The sequence below is a fragment of the Budorcas taxicolor genome, chromosome 6 (assembly GCF_023091745.1).
Source record: "Budorcas taxicolor isolate Tak-1 chromosome 6, Takin1.1, whole genome shotgun sequence".
Taxonomy (NCBI): domain Eukaryota; kingdom Metazoa; phylum Chordata; class Mammalia; order Artiodactyla; family Bovidae; genus Budorcas; species Budorcas taxicolor.
In genome coordinates, this window is record NC_068915.1 from 29,941,245 (window position 1) to 29,963,868 (window position 22,624).

The 22,624-nt window shown below is 37.6% G+C and overlaps 1 protein-coding gene across 1 annotated transcript in view; it reads left to right on the forward strand.

Moving 5' to 3' along the window:
- The window catches only part of UNC5C (unc-5 netrin receptor C), a 424,516-nt gene that overhangs the window by 366,578 nt on the left and 35,314 nt on the right, over positions 1-22,624 (forward strand). Inside the window, exons 8-11 of the mRNA XM_052641639.1 lie at positions 7,846-7,902; positions 9,905-10,096; positions 10,773-11,117; positions 13,931-14,018. Coding sequence (XP_052497599.1) covers positions 7,846-7,902; positions 9,905-10,096; positions 10,773-11,117; positions 13,931-14,018 — 682 coding nt within the window. The remainder of the gene's footprint in view (positions 1-7,845; positions 7,903-9,904; positions 10,097-10,772; positions 11,118-13,930; positions 14,019-22,624) is intronic.

Here is a 22,624-nt window from a genome sequence, read left to right on the forward strand (position 1 = left end):
CCCCCAGAATCCCAGGGGGATTTAATGTATTTAATGTGAGGAAATCATTTACTTTGCAAATAGTCTGTTCTTGACTTTAGCACAATATGTTTATAATCACCATGGTAGGCATTTGAGAAGGTGCAAGTCAGTATCCAGTGAAATTCTTGTCAGCACAGCAGTTTGATAGGGAAGTATAATTGTGTCAGACAGCGAGTGCTTTATCTGTAGTTTGGAAGATGTTGATGTCATAGCTGTATTTGTATAGTCTTTGATATGCATAGTGTCCCAGCTGGCAAATAAATATTCTGTCCATGGACTGGCTGCCAAACACACTGCTCTGCTTTCGCTGGTATTATGAATGTGGTTTACTTTTGCTTTTTTCCTTTCTGGTAAAACATTTTCCTGCTTCTGAAAGTAGGGATGTGGTTAGGAACTTTAGCCCACAGAAACCTGATGGAAACCTATGGCGGCCTGAGCAGATTGGTGTGAGAGGACAAGTGCGAGGTCTTCAGCTTCAAGGATGCAAGGGAGACTCCAAGGGGATGGAGAAAGTTACCACCTTTCACAACTGCAGCAAAGCACAGACTTCTTCAGGTCTACAGAGGGGCAGGGCCTATGCTTTTGAGTGTTTCTTTTTGCCTAAAAATCCAGCAGGTAGGGTGATGAATGCTAGAAACTGGCCTCTTTACTTCAGGACTTTTCATTACTTTTTCTCAGATGTCTTTAACTACTATGGATTGCATTATCACTGCCTTTGGATTTAATAATATCCTTTTTCTGAGGGTGCATATCGAATAGAAAATACCAATAGACAACTCGGGCAGCTGATTTAGGAGTCTGATTTTGCTCAACTGTTTAGTTGAATTTCGGATATTTATTCATCACCTTCTGTGGGTCATGAGATAAGGCTTCTATATCTGAGATTTTCATTCCCTGCTATTCGTTTCAGAGGGGCGTGGTTGTCAGCTTTAGGAACAGGCTGTGGATCAGTTAGTGAAGCGTGGCAGACGGTCCTGGGAAGACTGGAGCACAAATTACCGCGGCAATTTAGATAACTGACATCAGCGATAAGCAAATGTTCTTTTCAATTTTTGTTGTCATGTCCTAGGATTTATATATATTCATTTATTTGGAGTTCCTTAAGCTCCTGTCAATAAATAGACCCTCAGAAGAGTGGTAAATTATAATAAATGACCATGAGTGTCTTTGACAGACCTGACCTTTGACATCATTAGTGCAGTCTTGATGGGGTGGCTAGATAAGAGCCAAACTAAAAGGGAAAAAAAAAAATCTGGACATGTTTATTTAGAATGGTCCTTGAGGTTTTTAATAAGAATATTTGCATCAGAAGAAATGAAATTGGAATGAGAGAAATCAGATATGTTGGCTTAGTGTAAGGTCACTGGCAGAAAGACAGACCCAGGCAACCAGATTGAGAGGAGCATAAAATCCATGGAGAACAGAGATTCTTCTAATGCTTGGATCGTAAAAATGAGGACAAATCTTCTGAAGTGATCTGTTGTACTTCAGATAGATAAATTTGCTAAAACTGATCAAAAGCTTAATGATTTAAAAAACTTGGACTTTTACACAACACAATGCTTTTATAAACTAGAATTGCTATGTCATATTCATAACTTATATACTATTCCCCATGTGAGCTGTGAACTATATCTCAATAATTATTTAATCCTAACCATATTATAAAATCTGTTTATTAAGGTTGTAAGTGCAGGTCCATACTGAAATGAAATATTTATTAAGGTCCATACTGAAATATAATGAGTAACCTTGAAGGCAAGCAGGAACACCTTTAAAGGTGTTCCTTTAAAACTCCACCTGTCTCCCTTTGGCTACAAACTTGATAACTAAAGAAACAGTTAATTCCAAGACATCTATTGATATATACTTTCCTTTTATGCCTTCCTTAAATCTGGCTCAATGGTTCCCAAACTTTGGAGAATGTAAAAATTATTGTATCATATATGTGTATATTTCTATATGTTTAGTTTAAAGGAGTTACAGATATAATTTTATTCACTTTCTACCTAAGGCCCTGACATTAGTTGCTTCTAAATCCAATCTACTATGTTAGATGTGGCGAAACTGAAGCAAAATTGACCTGTGTTCTATTTAACAAAGCTCAAAAAGTACAGAAAATAATCTTACAAACAGAAATTCTGATATTCCCCTAATAATAGCTCTAACTGGGAAAGGAAGAAACTGAGGCATAAAATTGAAACAGCCCACCCAGTGCCCACAGGTTAGTGTGAGAGACAATATATAAACCCACATCTGTCTAATTTTGAAATAAACCTTTTTCCATATGGTCTCTTGGAGACAGAAAGCAAGAAGTTGTCAGCTTTTGTTGTTTTAAAATGTGATTTTCTTATGTGTAGTGTTCCTCAAGTTTTTTATGTTTATTCCTTTTTTTCTGTTATCAAAAATGTTGGCATCATTTTTTGAGAGAAACAATGTTGTTTCTCTTTGAAATATTTGCATTTATGGTAGGTTCTATGCCAAATACAATGTGATTATCATACATTAACACCTGCATTATGCTAGCATAGCTCTCCAGTTACCTTAGAGTAGAGATGTCCAAATTTGGAGAATGTCTTTGCTTATCCTACACTTTAAACAAAAGACACTATTTGGATGTTGTTTTCTTTAAGGGTGAAAATCTCTGTTGTTTTAACTTTCTTATGACTGTCAGTGATAACATTTCAAATGGAGAGGTATTTTCTAGTCTAAATAATTAGCATTACTTCATTGAATAACTGAATTGTAAATTAAGCCATGAACATATCAAGCCCTTTTCTATGATTTCCTTGTCTATCCTCATTTAAATCTATTCATCAGACAGTACATATAAAAATGACAGGTATGTAGCCTAAGAGCTGGAATCTGCCTCTGGCTTTAATGTTTCACCAACTTTGTGATGTTAGACAAGTCCCTTCATCAGTCTATGCTCGGACTCCTGGGTCTGTGAGTACAAAGGGGTTAGAAGAAGAAATTCAAATCAATGATCTATTTTCACTCTAACATCCTGGGGGTTTGCAAGTTAGTAAGGGCATAGACTTGGTTCTCAGCAATATATACCTGGCTATTGATGCTCAGAACTTTTAACATTTCTCACAGCAGCTTATTTGCTTGATAACTTTTCTATTAGAATACTTTTTGCTTTAAAGTTTGTATTATCTTTTAAAAATTTAGTCATAAAATCATGATCATTTTGACTGTTGTCTGTTATTCATATCTCTTGAAAATTTAAAAAGACTAGAAATATCAATGCAGTTGGTGTTGATTGGGGAAATGAAGATTTATGTATTATAATTCCTGGTGTTGTTCACAGAAGATTTCCTAACTATAAACCCACTAAATAGGCTATGTTCGGGCTTATTATTGCACAGTTACAAGCCATGTACTTAAGGATAACTTGATATTACTCACTGCTGTATAAAACTGAGGAAAAGTTCATTTGCCTTTTTAGGACATTTGCGCATGGGCTCTCATTATACAACAGTTGGACATCAGCTGAAAAATATGGGTAAATCCCATCTGTAGTCTGAAGGATGACTTAAGTGAAAATTAGAAAAAGTCATTCCTTCCTCAAGTCATTTAGCCACCATCCACCAGAACATTGTTATATGAGCAATCCAGATCCTCAGTCAACCGGACTGTGAATGGGGCCTACCAAAACTGAACAGTGCAAAACTTGCATGCTATCAGCTTTTCTCACAGGACAGAAACGCAATTTGCCTGTCAGAAACTTTCCTTTACTTTGAAATACCGTTTCCCATGTTGGGAACTGATTTTCCTCCTCTGAAAAAAAGTTGAGCTAGATATTCTCTTAAATGAATGTTTTGAGTAGTTATGACCTAGCTTCCTAGCGTAAGAAGCATTTCACTAACCTTTTAAGAGCAGCCCACTGCTGCTCTGTATTCCTTCTATCGGTCCATGGGAGGTGGTTTTGAAAGGTGTTGTCAGTGGAGGTTCATTTTGTTCCAGTTAGTTCTTCTACGACTTGACTGTTTCTCCCATTGCAGGACATTCAGTGCCCTTGGCCCTCACCCACTAAATACCAGCAAACAACCACCTAATCATTAGGACAAGCAAAAAACACCTCCTTGACCCTGCTTCCAGTAGAAAATCATTTTAGCATCAAGTTGCTCTCTGGTCTTGGGAATTTGTTTCTGAAACTTGCTACTAAAGCCTGGATTGGAAAGATCCCCTGGAGAAGGGCATGGCAACTCATTCCAGTATTCATGTCTGGAGACTCCCATGGATAGAGGAGCCTGGCAGGCTACAGTCCATAGGGTCGCAAAGAGTCAGACATGACTGAAGCAACTTCATGCACTCGCACAACACATGAACACTTTATAAATCTCATTCATCCTTTCCACAACTACATGGAAATGCATATTCATAGTCCCTTTCACAGATTGAGAAGCTGATGCTTAGAGGAATGAGGGAGTTTGACCAAGCTCTCATAGTTAAGAAATTGACAGGGCCACGATTCCAGCTGAAGTACATGAGACTATAAAACTCAGTTTCACAACAGCCGAGGTGATTTTTCAACTGACTTGCCTTTCAAGTAGTAAGAAAGTGAACTGAAATCCCTACCTTATAAACCAGGCTGTTGATAGTGACACTGAAAACAATTATTCTGTACTGTGTTCTGCCAGAGATGCGATTTTTCATTATTGCTAGGACTGCTCTCAGCAGGATCACCTCATTAGCTGAAGAAAATGTTCCCTGTTGTTCCATGAGAGATGGATCAGATGGAGAAGTATAAAAACAAACTCTAGAAAGTGACTCGGTGTTCCTTTCTTTTAGGGGATAAAACAGTAATCCCCTTCTTTTCTGATACCCAGCTTCCTAAGTGATGTTTTAGTTGTGTAGATGCCGAAGTGTTTTGAAAAGGATGGAAAAAGTTTTACAGAGTTGCCTTTCAAAGTTCTTTATCAGTGTTTCCATAACAGTAAGTTAGGGTGTTGAACCATTAATGAGCGCACTTACTACTTGGCTGTTTTAAAATTTCCCATGTAGGAAAATAGCAGTTTGGCTAGATTGGTCTCTATCGACTATGAGGAAGAGCTAATAGTGAGACTTCAGTATTTTTTATCTTAGAACAACCTCAAGTGCAAGTACATCATTAAACATATCAATATACCTATGGATAGACATCTTCCAGGCCATATTTTATAGCAACCATCCATAAAGTCCGTCACTTCTCTTCCTTTGCTCTCCACAATCTATAGAGAAACCAAAGTGATCTTTTCAGGATTAGGTTTGATGACAGGATTTGCATTTCATTTCGAATAAAATCAAAGCACCTCATCGTGAACCATCAGGCCTACAAGATCTGGCTGCTGCTCTTCCCTCTGAGGCTCCCTCCTCCCTTTTTCCACTCACTGACATCTAACCACTTCCTTTTTATATCAGGATTTTTGCATGTGCTGTCCTTCTTCATGGACCATGTTCTCCACAGATCTTTACCTGGCCAATTCTTTCTCGTTGTTCAAGCTTCAGTGTAAATTTTATTACAGCAGAAAATTTTTCCCTGATTCCCTCAATTAGTCTTTCTTTTATCTCCAGTCACATTGCATTTTACTTTATTTTCCGAGAGGACTTTTCAGCATTTGAAATGATCTTGATTATTTTGTTTACTTGTTTATTTTCTGTTAAACAAGAATGAAAGCAGTGACTTTTCTCATCTTGTTTGTCACTGTACCTCAATGCCTAGAATAGAACCCAGCATATACTGGGGTCAAGAGTATTTGTTAGGTGACTGAATGAATTAATGGATTCCGGTTCTGTGCCTGGAAATGTAAGTCTGAGGTAAATTGTCATAAGGCACAGAAGTATATATTGAGTGGCCCAGATCTAATTAAACATGGGAAAGTAGAAACTAAAATGAAATTATCAATTTTCTTTTTATTATTCCTTGATCTACCTGTCAACAACAGGGATTCTGTTGGGAAATAGGTAAAAGCCGAGGAAAACCTAGGGCTACTTCACAGGGTGAACTTTCAGACCACGTTATAGCTCACAAAGAGATAGGCTTTTTATAAGATACAGCTCTTCTGCTTATTCCAGTAGGCTCACACTATTCTTATCAAAAATTTCAGGGTAAACATCAAACTATCCCCAAATATCCTATTTTATACTTCTTTCCTGGCCCTCACATCTGCCAAAAAAAAGAAAAATCTTTTGACATCACCCAGCTTAAAATCATCTCCTACAACAGTGACATCACTTATCTGGTCTCCTGTACTAGCTGTAAAATTATATTGTCTTAAATCTTTGGGTTTCAAAAATAACCTTTTTTCCTGTGCTCATATATGTCCCAGATGTCCTTTTATTGAGTTCACGGAATACAAATGGAAAAAGGTTATTACCAGACAGAGTGTTTAAAGATGAAAATCAAACCTAATACATGGACTCCAACAACTGGAATAAGGAATATAATATTTATAAAACTGAGTAGGAGGTTCCAATCATTGCTCTAAAATAAAGCATTAAAAATTAATTCAGAGCAAACCTGTCTGTGCTACAGCAAAGCTCTCTTTCATTAAGGTAGCACTGCATGTTTCTCCTGAATTAGTTACCCAAATAAGTAAATAGGTTATAAGAACTGTGTGTTCTGCAAACTACAGAAGGTCTGCATGAGGCACAATTTAGAGTTACCTTCAGTGTTAAAGCATTACAGACAGACCTTTAATTTTGAACCAATTAATTGTGATTCTTGCAGTTTCTCTACATTTTTTTGCCCTTGAGTATTACTAGGAACATTTAATTCACATGTTTCTTATTCATCCTCATTTGATTAATTTAAATGATGCTGTATTATTTGATTAATTCATGTTGCAGAATATTAAATATTAGGAATCTGTGGGTGTTAGTTATGTGACACTTTAAACTTTTCCATAGATTTTCATTTCAAAAAGTTTCATGTCCCCCATTTAAGAAATATTTTCCCACAATCTTCTACTTCACATTATTGCTATTGTTTATCATCATCAATATCATCATTATCATCAGTTTCCTACCTTGGATTACACTAAAAAGAAGAAAAAGGAAAACTGCTATTGTTTATCTCTGCATTCACTATTGGGATGAGGTTTTTATTTTGCCCAATTTATACTATTCCTCTGAAGCCCTAAAATAAACAACTGTATAATCTCTAGGCTCTATTGATTCTTTAATGATTTCAAATAAAAAGCATCCAGTTTCCATTGCATTGACAAACTGCTCAGCCCCTGGGCAAAGTCTACTGGATTCCTGTTAGATGGAGGCCCAACAACTGGAAGTCCAAAAAGTACACTTGAGATGGAAGGAAGAGAGCTGGTCTGCTCAGCTCAGTAAATGGGTATTTAACCTTTGACCAATGACGACAGGCCTTCTCTAGTTCTATTAGACTGAGAGCAAGCTGTTATGATTAAATAAAAGAGAAAAAAAAAAAACTGTTTAGAGCCTTACTGAATATGTCCTGGGAATTAAGGCATATGGCAGGGATAAGGAAAAAGATTTTCCTTATGCTAATGACCCTTGATGTCTGAAATAAATTAGATCCATTAGAGTTTATGCTCAATAAAAGAAAGACTTTAAGCACTCCAAAGTTAGTGACTCGAGACCAGTTTTTGCTCTGAAATTCAATCTGCCTCCTTATTAATTCTTAGTGAGGCTCCAGAGCAGACAGGAGATGCAAAATCATAATTCTGTACTGAACCAGAATTTTAAAGGACCCAGGTTTCTTCTCCTTTTATTTTAATTAAACCATTTTTCATGCTTCTCATTTTGTTTCCCTCATTAATTTGATTTTGTTCCCATTTTTGTTTCATTTTTTGTTTCTTTTTCAAGGTTTCATTTATCCTATTTCAACTGAGCAGAGAACCCAGAATGAATATGGATTTTCTTGTAAGTTTGATGTTTGGTTTTTATGTTGCTGAATAATCATTTAATGTTATTGCCCCCAGTTCAAGTTTACCTTTCCTTGGATCACAGATGTGCACACAGGAAATCGGCGCCTAATATATTCCAACATGAAAAACAAATTAGATTTTCACTGCTGAAAAGAAGAAAGGGTCATTTCAAGTCTCTGCCAGCTTTAAAATCTATCAGTCTAACATTCAAAGCTTAAGTCCCAGTAGCTGACAAAACATATCATGAAATATGTGGATCTAAATAAAGGGCAAGTTTCGAATGCTAAAAAGTAATGAGTTGAGAAAATGCAGATCCATTGAGTTAGAGATCATGAATGTTGAATAAGTAATTACAGCCTGGTAAAGCAAAACATTAAGGTTTTAGATACAGAATTCTGACCAGAATTCAGACCACTGCTGTAGGGCCTCACATGGAACCCAACAGCAAAATGAAATCAGCACTCTGAAAGCACTGCTCATAGTGCCATGAGGGTTTGGTACATCACTCGTTTCCTGAAAATATATCGGCCAGTATCAACTTGATTGATGCTTGAGCAGAGAGTCTAGAAACTTTGATAAAGACAATTATTTAAAAAGAATACAAATTCTTTCACATATAGTACATTTAAACAAAATCCTGAAAGAAATGGACCGATTTCCCATAGGGAATGCTATTTTACTATCAGTGTGTTACAGATACATGGCGTGAGACAAGTCGTTTCACCATATAATAAACCATGTGACTGTGAGTCTTAGGAAAGAGGAGTAGTTCCATGACTTTAGGAGGCCAGGAGACCTGCAAACCTTAAAACTCTCTTCCTGCAAAATAAAAATGCCCTTGTATAAAGTTGAACATAAAAACATTTTTCTTGACCATCTGAAGCACCAGTTTAATCACCTTTCACAGTGAGCAGACAGTTTTGGTTAATCTTGCTGGTCATTTTTGTGAGTCACAGAAAACTAAAAATAATAGAGACTTAAAGATGTCTGAAGGATTCAGGAAAGCTTTACTTTTTGTTGGTTGAATTATCAACTTTTATCACCATTTGCCATTGGATCAGAGCATGTTCTATGCCACTAAGGCAACATACAACATTTATAGGAATTTTCTTCTTGCTCTACCCAGAGACAGACCTCCCAGCTGACCTCACACCATGTTAATCAAATGCCTAATTGCCTTTTGGGCATAGTCTGACCTTTCTGATCACTGAACCAGGCCTTTATCTTACTCAGTACAGCATAGAGCTATATTTTATTCCAGTAATGAGTGGCTCACATGTAAATCTCTGAGAAGAACCCATGAGAAGCTCAGTGTGCTCAGAGGTAATACTGAATCTGTAGCAAAAGCCTGGAGTTATCAGTATTAACCTCTGCTCCCCAGACCTGGGTCTTCTGAAAGTATACCTTTCAAACCCAGCGTGTTTGCTCCCAATGTTTGCCTTGCCTTGCCTTCCATTGTTCCCACCCACCCCTTCACTGATTTAGGGCAAAGTGAGAAGAGTGCTGTGGTAAGTAATTTTGTGACTGGGAATGATACTTAGAAAAATATTCTGGTGCATAAATATACAGATTCAGTAAATGCCAGATGTTTCTAACAGTGTTTATGTTTGTTTTTAAAGAACTATCAGTGAATTTAAAGCTGCCTTCCAAACTTCTTCACCTGAAATTAGTAATAAAGTTTTGGGTTTTTTTCTTTTTCCTATGGGTTGGGATGGTTTTAGCTCCAGTTTCCTTTTATGCCTTATAGTAAATGGTCTGTTATGTTGCCCAATTTAAGATAGATTAGTGAGTGAATAGATGTAGAGTGAGAAAGGAAAAAAAAATGCAAGATAATTTTCCATTGAAAGGCCACAGTTGTTTTAAATAGCTTTTGAAATAGATTTGAAATTAACCTATAAAAAAGGCAATAACTGTCTGAAAAAAATTATAGCAATACGTATATGTACTGTGAGAATTTTCTCTAACCACCAAATTCCATGTCTCCTTTTCCCCTTTAGCTGCTCCTGATTCAGATGATGTTGCTCTGTATGTCGGCATTGTGATAGCTGTGATAGTTTGCCTGGCCATTTCTGTAGTTGTGGCCCTCTTTGTGTATAGGAAGAATCATCGTGACTTTGAGTCTGATATTATTGACTCTTCTGCACTCAATGGAGGCTTTCAGCCTGTGAACATCAAGGCAGCAAGACAAGGTCAGTTGACATTGCATTTCATATGTGGACTTAAGCATGCCTGCAGCCTCCCTATATGTCTTCAAAATCAATGACACTACGTTAGCTGAAATATAAGCTCCATGGAGACAAAGATTTTCATCTATTTTGTTGATTACTATGTTAATTTCCTTCATATAACTCATTAGAGTTGACAAGGTGCACAGATCTCTTTTTTTCCCTTTTGTAACAGGTTTCTCTGTCATACTTTTAAAGTTTTATTTGAGAAGAGTACAAAGATTGGTTGATAGATTTCTTATGTTCCCTTTTTTCTCCTGTTAACAAGTTATCTTGTATTGCTCTGAATACAGTGGTCTACAGGTGAACCCAAATCCCGTATAGATGACTACTACCTAGTCACCTAGTGAGGATCATAAGTGTCTGCAGATTCAGTCTGTTGAGTTAGCTAAGTACCATAGAAACAATGAGTAATCTTCAAGGCAAAATATAGAATGAACTTGTCTATTTATTTGTAGCCAATAATTAAATAGATTCCAGCTATCTAATTGCCATTTTCAATAGAACCCTAGTGTCTGTCCATCTCTAATATTTGTTGAATTGCTTTGCTGTTGGCTCAGAAAGTGTCAGGGAGAGTCTGACTAATGTAAGCTGTCTGAATGAAGAATGCAAATGTGCGTCCTTTCTCTTTCTGACTCAGATCTCCTGGCAGTACCCCCAGATCTCACATCAGCCGCGGCCATGTACAGGGGACCTGTTTATGCCTTGCATGATGTCTCAGACAAAATCCCCATGACCAACTCTCCAATTCTGGATCCACTGCCTAACCTGAAGATCAAAGTGTACAATACCTCAGGTGCTGTCACGCCCCAAGATGACCTCTCTGAGTTTGCATCAAAACTGTCCCCTCAGATGACCCAATCCTTGTTGGAGAATGAGGCCCTCAACCTGAAGAATCAGAGTCTAGCACGGCAGACGGACCCCTCCTGCACTGCGTTTGGCACCTTCAACTCCCTTGGGGGTCACCTTGTTATCCCCAACGCAGGTAATTCCTCAAGGTGTTGATGTTGCAGAGGTGGATCTGGGAAACCTACTCTTATCCCAAGATCTTTATTGTTTGTTTTTATTAGGCCTGAAAAGTTAAATGCATCCTATCTCGTCCAAATCTATTGTTACTTTCAATGTAAAGCAAACATTACTTCAGTCAAGATCAGCGAAACTGTTTATCTTCCTCTTGCCAACTCTGAAAACACTTTCTCTAGAAATACTGCACTCACAACTTTCTGCCAAGGTATAACTTACGACTGCCACTGCCCTTCTTTTTAATAGCCCTTCAGAGGCAGCATTAAGCCAAAAGCCTTCACTGTTGTCATCACACTTTAAAAGGACAAATTAATTAGGAAACATATCAGTTGGTTCAATTCCAATTTCCTACAGGAAGCAGTACTTCAGAATACAAAGTTAGGTGATCAGAGGACACGATATTAGACATCAGACCTTCATTTTTTAATTCTTTTTTACACAGTCTTCAGGGTCAAGGTGTTTATAAGGTGTTCACTCCACATAGCTTCATCATGTGTCTTTTTAAGGTAGGATTAAAGTAGTGCCTTTTAGTAGTAGTCAGTTTTCAGTTCATTTAGTTATCTGCTTATAGAGAATAAGCTCCATAAAGCTCTTAAATAGAGAACTAAAGTTAGTGGCTCACAATGTTTGCTTAAAGTTTGGTATTTATTAATCAATATGGAACCATCAGTTATGAGAGTGTTCATGGACTACCCTGTGCATGTCCAGGCACTCTTTTGGACCAGATAGAGTAGTCTGTGAACACAGAAAAAAAAACAGTTTGATTAAACTAAGATCTATACATGCATAAGAAGAGAATGTAATATGTAAACAGCCATAGAGCCAAGTAATATAGAGAACCAGTTGAACTTGTCTTTGATTCTTCCTCTCATTCAGTCCCCCATTTCAACACCTTAGCAATTTTTCATCCCATGCCTTTTAAAAATGTATTTTCATAAATTGAAATATTTAATGGAATATCATTTTTACTTTTCTAAAATACATTTTACAGAGCTGAGATCACACATTACATAAAGTGCTTTTATTCTAGTCTTTCTCATTCTCATGCAATTGCATGCTTTTTAAAATCATGATTTTAAATATATTTTAATAGTCTATAAATGAATAGATCAGAATATACTCTACTCTTCTTTCCTTGTTTAAACACTGTATTATTTCCAAGACAGTTTTTTTTTTTCATGACAGCCAGTGGATTATACCTCTCCTTTCCATTTCTACACTTGTCACTTTTTCACATATGAATTATTTTAAGGGCTTCTTAAGTAGAAAGGAGAGAGCCAGCATGTTTAAATATGTACTGGGCAATGGTGATCTACATGCATTATTTTATTTAACAGTAATCTAATATGTCTCAGGCCTTATTCTTGTTACACTGCATCCATAATTCTGTCTTATCCCCTTAACAAAATAAAGGTACATTTGATTGTTCCCATTGGAAAAAATAAAAATACCGAGGCTTGAGTGCCTCATGTGTGGTCTTCCTCCTTTCATTGTGTGGCTCACCAGACCATCCTGATACCTGACGTGAGCATGACATTCTACTTCTGCAGCACTACAAGGCGCACATTGCTTCTCAAGAAGGTCATGCCTCAGCAGTTGCAACCAGCTATACAAAGGGCTTTGAATAATTATTCCTCTTTAACTCTGTCCTTTACTCTTGAGACTTGCCAATACGGTCAAGCAATTTCCTTATGGTCCTGTGTTCATATGGCATATTCCATTTCCTTGCTAATTAAATAAGCTACTCAAAGACAAGAACACTGTCTTTTACTTCTTGGTGTTCACAACCCATCAAGAACTCTACTCACAGTCAGGTTCCATAAAAATTTTTATAGAGTTGAAATTAATTGCATTTATTAGAATAGAATTGTGGAACCAGGTATCTTCAAGTTGCTGCCCACTTTGAACTACTGTCTGTGATAATGCTGCAGTGGTCAAGCCCGTGGCTCCCACAGTGTGGTCCACGAACCACCAGCTTTGGCATCACCTTGAGACTTGTTAGAAATACAGTTTCCACAGACCTTCTGAATCAGAAACTCTGAGGGCAGGATCCCATAATGTGCTTTAGCAAAACCTCCAGGTAATTTTGCTGCAAACAAAAGTTACAAACCATTACTGTCAGCACAATTGACTAAGAACAGAGCTCAACCCACCAGTCCTACAAAATGCACCAATTAACAACTAAGTAAAAACCTCCTTGACCTGCTGTGACTAAAGCTAGCAATTGTTCAGTTGCTGTTCACTTTCTAGAGTTACCTATGATGAAAGAAGTTCTTCACCCGTTATTTGTTGCAGAAAAACAGTGATGCTAACCAGATACTTCAGAAATAAATGTTTTTTGATATTGTTGAGGTTAGCATTTCCCTGACTTTGAGTCTTGTGGGGACTTTTTTTTTTTAATTAGAATCGATGCATCGTTACAGCTGTTTGAAATTTTAAGAGCAGTTGTTGGTTTTCCCCTCATTTTACAAGGAAAACACCAGTGGAACCATCTGTCTATTCCTTAAATAAAGCAAGAGTTTTTTTAAAAAATGACATCATTCCTTTAAGTGATTCCATAACAGTTCAGAGGGAGCCGTGGTAACAAATAAGGCCAATAAGGAAGGAAAGCCGGGTGGCTATGAATATTTACATGTCTTTAGAGAAAAAGCAGCAGGCTTATGGCGATGTGGCCACAAAATCTCCTCATTCCTTTCCACTTCCTTCAAAGGCATTCTGTGACGTTTCCTTTTGATTCATAGGTCTTATGTGACTGCTTTTTCTTTTGCTATTCAGGAGTAAGTTTGCTGATTCCTGCTGGGGCCATTCCCCAAGGGAGAGTCTACGAAATGTATGTGACTGTACACAGGAAAGAAAATATGAGGTAAATATGCTTTTTCTGGTGCACTTGACTTTATCAATCTCTGACTTGGAGGAGAACTGTATATTAGACAGAGTAAACCCAACATACGTTTGTCTTGATTGCCCTGCTTCTGGCATTTCCTTTTCAACTAGACCCATAAAAGGTCAGTTTTTACTTCTCTTTATCTTTGGAGCTCCAGACACTTTTGCACATCTTGAATATGGGCAGAAGGCCATAGATCTTTCCCCCAAGTGGACAAGTGGACATGTTAGCTGAAAAGATGGCTGAAAGTGTGATCTGTAAATTGTGCAAGAGATACAAAGAGAAATTAGCTTCATGTGGCCTGGCTCAGGAATATAGTCTGTAGCCATTTTAGGTTTAAAGGTCACTTAGAATTGGACAACTCCTTAATCCTTGACCTGCCATCCCAACTTCAGCCTAGCATTTTATTCTTCTTCTTTGGGGGACTCTTCTAGTGTTTAAGTGTTATTGACCTGCTTCTTATATTTAGCACCTATAAAATCTATGCTTGGGCTTTGCTAAATGGATCTAGGGTTGATTAAAACTAGGTTGAATCTAAGAGTGTTTTGAATATGTCATCATCATAAAGATGAAGTTATTTTGAGTAAAAATAAGGAGTTTCAAAGTCCTAAATTCAATTTTCAGTTTGGCCTCTAACAAACTGTATCTGGTCATTCTTGATTCGTTCTCACATAAAATGCATGTGTTAAATAGCACTCTAGAGGCCTGACTGATGAATGCTTCTGAAGTGCACTGAGATCTTAAAATAAGAGATGTTGTTGAAATGACAATCCTTACATGTAATTATCACTGTTTTTCCAAGGGGGAAAGGCATTGGCTCTACTGCCCTGAGCTCTAGATGCAAAGTGCGAATGCCAAATGTAGAGCTAGCTTATCATTCGTTGTTGTTCAGTCGCTAAGTCATGTCATCATAAGATATTCTATCTTTTCTCTTCCCCTCTGTCATCCTCAGAAAAGCCTCTCTCTCTAGTCGTTGTCTTCAGTAGCCAAAAAGCTCTGTTATTATGCTCTTGGGTAAAGATTTGGTATTTATAACCTGTAGGGCCCAGAACAGTGTTTTCCTCAGGTGATATACTTTCACGTACACAAACATGAGCCTGTCCAAGAAAATAATAAAAATCCATGGTCATTATTCATGTGCCTTCAATTTGAGCAACAGAAAATCACTAAAAGTCTTGTATTTGTGCACATCAAATATTCATTTTTCCATTCCCAATGTAAAGTAATATTCACAGTCCCTCAGAGTGCCCTGCTTTCGCAGCAGGAGAAATGAAGATTAGCAAACTGAGATCCCTTTATATTTTAGTTTTCTTCTTTCTTTTGTCCAGAATCAAGGTTAACACTAAGTATATCCATCCCTGAAGGCCTTTCACCAACATGGATGTTTGGTTTAAACAGAGATGAGTATTGGCTTGTGCTTTATTCTGAGAAAGTGTTTGTGGTCTGTTATTTTCCATGTGATCACCATAATCTATGGCTGAAGATCAAACCTTAAGAGGCTGCCACAGGGTGTGCTGAAGCTGAAAGACACGGGCACTCAGGTGCCTTGTATGATTTTTCTTCCTGCAATTTAGTTAGCACCCTGACCAGGATAATTATACACTCTGGATGAAGGAGGGAGAAAGCAGGAAATTGACAAAGCTAGACAATTCTGCTTTAGGTTCTTCTGCCTTTGACTTTAAAGAAAAGGAAACTATAAATCACCTCTTACTATGCCTGCCACTTGAAGTTGGGTGCAGAGGGAATTGCTCTATTAAATTTGGTGTGCCTCAATGAAGTTCTGTTTATAAAAGTGAAGCTAGAGGATCCTCAGGATCTCAAATGAAAATGTACACCAGAGACCATGCAGCAGGGAACAAACACAAGAAGACAGCTCTCTCAAATAAAGGAGATAGTCTTCTCCACTCATTTTTGTTGTGAACTAGATGTGATTTTCTTGTGAAGTCACAATGACCAGAATGTTGTTTTAGTGTATAGTAATAATATAAAACATAGCTACCGTAGAGTCAGCATACTTTTAATTTCTTGTATTCCTCACTTCATTTATTCCTCACTATTCTTCTGCGCATTATGATGAGCTCCACATTTAGAGATGAAATTAGGTTTCATAGCCAGGGTTTCAGAGTTAACAACTGAGGGACAGCAGAATTCATACCCAGGTTATCTCCTCATGAGGCTCTTCTGCTGACATGCCATCCCCACTCCTTAGCATCCAGTGCACAAACAGAGCCTCTGCTCTCTTGCTACAGTGACTTTTGGGACACAGTGTCTGTTTATTGCTCACATGATCTTAGAACTTCTTTCAGAGGAAATGCTGTGAGACAAGAGAAGACATGAATGTGACTTCAAGGCATGTGTAGGAAATTTCTGATTAGTTTGCTCCATCTTTCCTCTCTTTGATTGCCTTTATTGAATCCAAAACTGGGTGTTTTTCCAGCTGGATACCTTCCAGTGGGTCATCTGGTGATGGGAACTGTGTACAGGGAGGTGTGAACTTAATTGCATGTGGCAAGTGAATGTGACAAGAGGGGGCCTTATCATTACGGAATATGCACTAAGAAAAGCAGGGGATGGCAGATGAGCAGGCTAAATGAGCTGCAGACACAGGACAGGCTCTCTGCAACCAAAAGGGATCTGAGCGGCAAGGCTGCGCTCATGATTTCTCTTCTCCTACGGGACACACCCCTGCAGAGGTTGCAAAGCCTCTTCCTGCCCTGCCCCATGGATACACTTCCCACAATTAACGGCATCAACATGGACCTTTTTACTTTGCTTCCAGTAGCAGTTTAAAAAATGAGTCTGACTCAGACTGAAATTTTGCCTTTTGTCATTTCTTATTGAAACACAATCTGAAGATATGAACATTAATTTTTGCTTTCTTCATATTGTGTACTTGCCTAGGAGTTTTCTCAAAACGCCAAAAAAAAATCAATTTAGACATTCCAAGAATAAAGGTAAATAGAAATTTTTTTTGGTAAATGGTGGGGAACCATGGAAGATCTTTAAGCAGCCAAGTGCTACATGAATATCAGTGTTTTTAAAGATTGACAGTGACCGTGTGCAGGATGAACTAGTAGGGGCAACAGAAAGACTACTCCAAAGGCTGGGGCCCTGGTCGACCCATGGCAGTGATCAAACTATGTGGGAGAGGGGGCTAGGGAAGCAGTCAGGCCTGAGTCTGGAGAATGGAAAGAAAAGTGTATTTCAAGACAAGTTTCACAGCTGGTTAAAAGTGTGACAAAAGTTGCAGAACACAAAGAATATATTTAGGGTTCAAGCCCTGGGCACTGAGAAAATTGTGAGAGCAACAAGAGGTGGTCGAAAGCAGCAACTGGTTCAAGGAGAGAAAAGACGAATTCTGATTTCTCTGCATGTGGTTTGTGTAAGAGGGGACTTGCAGCTCTTGCTGGAGATGCACGTGGGCAGTCGCCAGTGAATGGATTGTTCAGGGGAAAAGTGCAGAGGCAGAAAAAAGAGGACTGCGGAAAGAACTTTGGGAAGTATTCATTTTAATATTTATTTATTTGGCTATGTCAGGTCTTAGTTGGTGGCATGCAGGATCTTTCACTGTGGTCTACAGACAGACTCTTGGTTGTGGTGCAGGCTTCAGACTGCTAGGGCTCAGTAGTTGTGGCTCCGAGGCATGTGGGATCTTAGTTCCCCAACCAGAATCCCTTTCATTGCAATGTGCATTATTAACCCTGGACTACCAGTGAAATCCTGGAAATATTCTTATTTAAGAATAAATAATTTATTTGGGTAGAAGGAGCAAAACTAAACGGATAAGGCAGGATAAGGATAAGGCACATAAGCAAGAGTTGGCATCGAGCAAGAAGCTTACTATATAGTTGTTCATCAATGAATATTTTTAATGAAAGAATGAATGATTGTAATTATAACAGGAAAAAATCAAAGGAAAAAGAGTTTCAAAAGGAGGTATTACTAAATTGACAGTGGTATTACTGTCAATTTAGTAATTGTGATTGACAGAGGTATTACTAAAATTGAAGTGTAAAGAGAGAATGACAATTCAAGAAGGTATTGGATTTGTCAGATCTGCCCACTGTAGGACATTGTGGCGTTTAGGATTTTTTTTTTTTTTTTAAGGACGAAATCCCAGTCAGAAGTTTAGCATGTTAGTGATGGGGCACTTAAAACTATCATTATACTTACTGAATATAAATAATAAAGTAATATGTTAGGATAGTGGGCCAAAATGTATTATGTTTGTAATCCTATTGCAGACCGTTTTCATTTATTTTAATGTGGTGTTTGGAACTTTGTAAAATAGTACTTGAAGTTATTATTTCTCAGTGAAACTCAGTGATACTCTTTTTTAGGTAGAGTCCTAAATTTCTTGTTTGAAGGAACATCTATAAAGAGACTGAAGGTAGAGTGGGCAGGGGGTAGAATCCAGGTATATTTAAATCTTATTCGCTGACTGTTCTTCACAGTGTTTATTTATTGAAGTCCTACTTCTAAAGAAATGATTCAAGGTGATTTATGCAAACAATCTTTCAATGGGAGGAAATTTTTTTTTTAATAAGTGGATAAACAAACAAAAGGAAAAAATAGGAATAGAAAAGATTAAAGTCAGGTGGGCAGTTAGAATATAAAATATTTGATGTAATTCCCAGCCTATTTCTTGTTAATAGGTCATGAACTTATTGTTTCAAAGCTTTCAAGAGGGAAACATGGTAAGTTATAAGATCCATGTGTCCAGAAGGGAAAAAGATGCCTGGAAGAAGCTCAGTTACTTCTCCTTTGGTTCCTCATAAAGATAACATTTTTTTTTTTTTTCATACAGCAAGCAACATTTTTAAAATATAAAAATAGCGATAAGCTTCACAGGGCTACTTCTGTTGGTATCCCTCAATGCGAGTAGATAGTATAAAACCCAATTATAAATTCAATAAAATAATTCCTCAAGGATTCAGCAATTCAGTCTAGGGCACAATACTTAGCTGTTCAGGCTTAATCCAGGGACAGATTTTGGCCTATCTAGGGAAATGGGGGCACGCCCTTCAGAGTGGCTTCCATAAATATTTTCTTTTGCTCAATTGATCTTTTGATAGCAAGTGAGTTAGATATTCCTTGTCAGATACCTAAAGTGCAAATATTTCAAGTTGTTAGCTATACATGAAACCGTGTGCTTTAAAAGGCAGCTGAGCCTAAGGTGGAACTGTCATCCAGAGGGACCTGACAAAAGATGTGTGTTCATAGAAGGCGTCTCGTCTCCACACAGAGGTAGGTGGGAGGAAGATTTTTTTTTTTTAAGAAGCAATTTTCAGCTTGCTCTAGCAAACAGTTCATAGAAATTTCTCAAGGTCCTAAATCTGGATAAGCAACTCAGAACACACCACTGATGGGAAAGAAAACCAATGATTTGTGTTCAGATCCCAGTTTTGCCTATGACTAGCTTTGTGGCTTTAGGCAAATGTGTTAATTTCTTTAGATTTCAGTTTCCTCTTTGGGCGAAAGAAAAAGTACTATGAATACTTATCCTGCCTACCTTACAGGTGTGCCTTGGGCAGCCAATGCAATAGCTTTTATAAGAGTTTTGTGAATTGTACTCTTCTGTGTAGAAACAAGTTCTCCTCACTGGTAACAGCAAGCAAAGGGTAATAAACTCTGACAGGAATCTAAAATTCCCATCTGAGGGTTTTGTCCTAGGGTGCTCAGAACCCATCCAGTATTTATCATGATAAATGATCCTTCTTGGACTCTGAAAAGTTTTTAAAATTTAATCATTGTTAATAACTGGGTTTCTAATTAAGTGCTATTTCTGTAGCTAATTTTTGCTTTACGTTCATTTCCATATCATCCGCAATTAATACCTATAGAAAGTGTGCTTAAACATCTTAGATCACACATGAGACATAACAGAGTAAAGCCCTTCTCTGCAAAAACATAAAACAGATTTTAAAAAATTTATTTTCTACTATTTTATGTATTTTAATATCCTCCCTTTATGTAAATAAAGGAAATGTGGATTTAAATGCTGTGACCTTTGGTTTCACACAGTTAAATCTTAACCTTTCCTAAGTGGCTTCCTCCATGTATGCTTGGAAGTGTTTCCAATTTCAGTGCTATTTCTTTCATCTTGAAAACCCCCAAAGATTCTTATCATTATTTCTTCTTTGTTTTTCATTCCCGGTTATGAATTCCACATCACCACTTCCCTATTCATTACATTCTTGCATCTCACTGGGTTAATAAATTCTTTTGACACCTACTGCCCCTTCCTTCCCTTGCTATCCCTCCTCCAAGAATGGTGCCCATCAATATTGCATGCCAGGGGAGTGCAGGTCTGACAGCGCCCCAGCCCAGCAGGCAGTGGTCTCCCTTCTGTTCCAACTCAGCGATGAGAAGAACCCCTCCTCCTCCTCCGCCTCCACCTCCTCCTCAAGCACTGGCTGCTAACAGCAGACTGAGAGACAGCTGTTTCCAATCCCCAACTCTACTGCAGGGACCACTTGAAATGGATTTCACTTTAGTCTCCTTCCTTAAAAGTTTAATGTGCATTCTCAAGGTATACTTGTAACTAAAGGTAAGCATAGTGCTCAGGAAAATGCAGCCATGACCTTTTTTTCCCCCCCCAGTAAGAAAAGTAGAATTAAATAACAATGTGATTACTGCTTAGGGAATATAAGCATAATATCAACTATGGCACAGTGAAAGCAAGACGTCACTCACATCCTAAGAGAATGAATTTCAGACTGGAACAAAGGAGGACAGAGTGGGTTCAGAGGAAATGAAAACTAAAGGGGACAGTAATGAGTTCTCAAGCTGCCACCTATCTTGTAATTCCAAATATAAGTATATTTCCAAGTACTCTGATAACTTTAGATTTAATCAAACTTTATTGTTATTCAGTGAGAATGGAGATGATATTAAAAGGCTAAAAAGAGATAACTTTTAACTATTTTTTTTTCTAAATAGGAGGAAAGGAAAGCCATAAGTTGAGAGATTTTAGTGAAATTTTAAAATCGGAAGCACAAACAGCCAAGTTTTGTTAAGGGGAAATATGTTAAGTTTTAACTGAGTTCTTAGACCTGATGATAATAATCACTAAGAACTTAGGAATGTCTAAAATTTGACCTTACTTGTGACCCATCAAGGTGGCTGCCACAGTTTTGTAGATGCTGATAAATGACACAAGACTCCTGAGTCAGACAAAGTGCTCACAGTAATAGCACTATCCAAAGTGTTACCATTTTTGCGCCAGTTTCCCAAGCCTCAGTTCTGAAAGGGTGATGTAAAGACAGACGACATCTATACATTCAGTGGCTCCATTCCAGGAATACACTATTGTGTTTAGGGAGCCTGAGTGTTTTATAATGGGAAGTGGACATGTCTACCGTTTGCTTCAAAGGTAAGCACTGTATCGTCAAAGGTGATTGCTACACAGTTGTCTTGAAAAGACAACTGGGACCATGCAGAAACATGAGAGATTCAGGGAGAGTAGTCTTCCAACAGCATTAAAAAGAAATAATAGTGGCTACTATCATTCACTGAGTGTTAAGTGAGGGTAAGCCACAGATAAAAGCTAACTTCTAGGTTACATAGTATTGAATATATTAACCATAGATGAAGACTAGAGGAAATTCCAGTTCAAGTGGCTGATGCAATTTGTAAAGAAATTTGATATGACCCTTGTAATATCCATGTGAATGAAATAGATATGAACTGGACAGTGTACATTTTTAATGGGTTTATATTTGACTGAACTAAGTAACTCAAAGTATTGATGTCAGACTAGAGAGAGGTTTCAAGTAGTGTCCTTGAAAAGGTCTCTGTCTTTGCCCTGTTTTTATATTACAATGTTATCAATGACTGGAATGAGAACATAAATGGCAGTTATATCAAATTTATGGAAGATAAAAGACGAGAAGAGGTAGCCAATATATGGAGGAAAAACATAGCATTAAGAAATAGATGACCTGAAAAATTTCCTAAAACAATTAAAGTAAAATTAGATGGCTAAATATAAATTTCTCTGTATAGGTTTAGAAGCCATTGCTATAACCACAGACAGCCTAAGAGCCTTTCATGTTAAGAGTACACAGAGTGGTCAGCTTTAACAAATTACTTAACCTTCTTAGGGTGTCATTGCCTCCTTTTATGAAGGACATGCTTAACCATATTATCTCTCTCTTCCCATCTAACTCAAGTCTGCTAAATAATATTTATAAATAATTGATTGAGAATAATCTAAAGCAACAATTTTGTGAGGCATTAATATAGCTACATGGTGATGGTAGTTTGTCTCCAAGTCATGTCTGACTCTTGCGACCCCATAGACTGTAGCCCAGCAGGCTCCACTGTCATTCCAAAACAAAGAAAGCAGTAGTCTGCTATACTGTACATTTAAGTACAGTCAGCCCTCTGTCCATGAGTTCTGTATCTACAGATTCAGCCAACTTTGGATCAATAATATTTGGGGGGGGGGACATTTTTTCCAGGAAGTTCCAAAAAGGAAAACTTGAATTTTCAGTACACTGGTAACTATTTACATAATATTTACATTGTATTAGGTATGATAAACAATCTAGAGATGATTTAAAGTATGTGAGAGGGTGTGC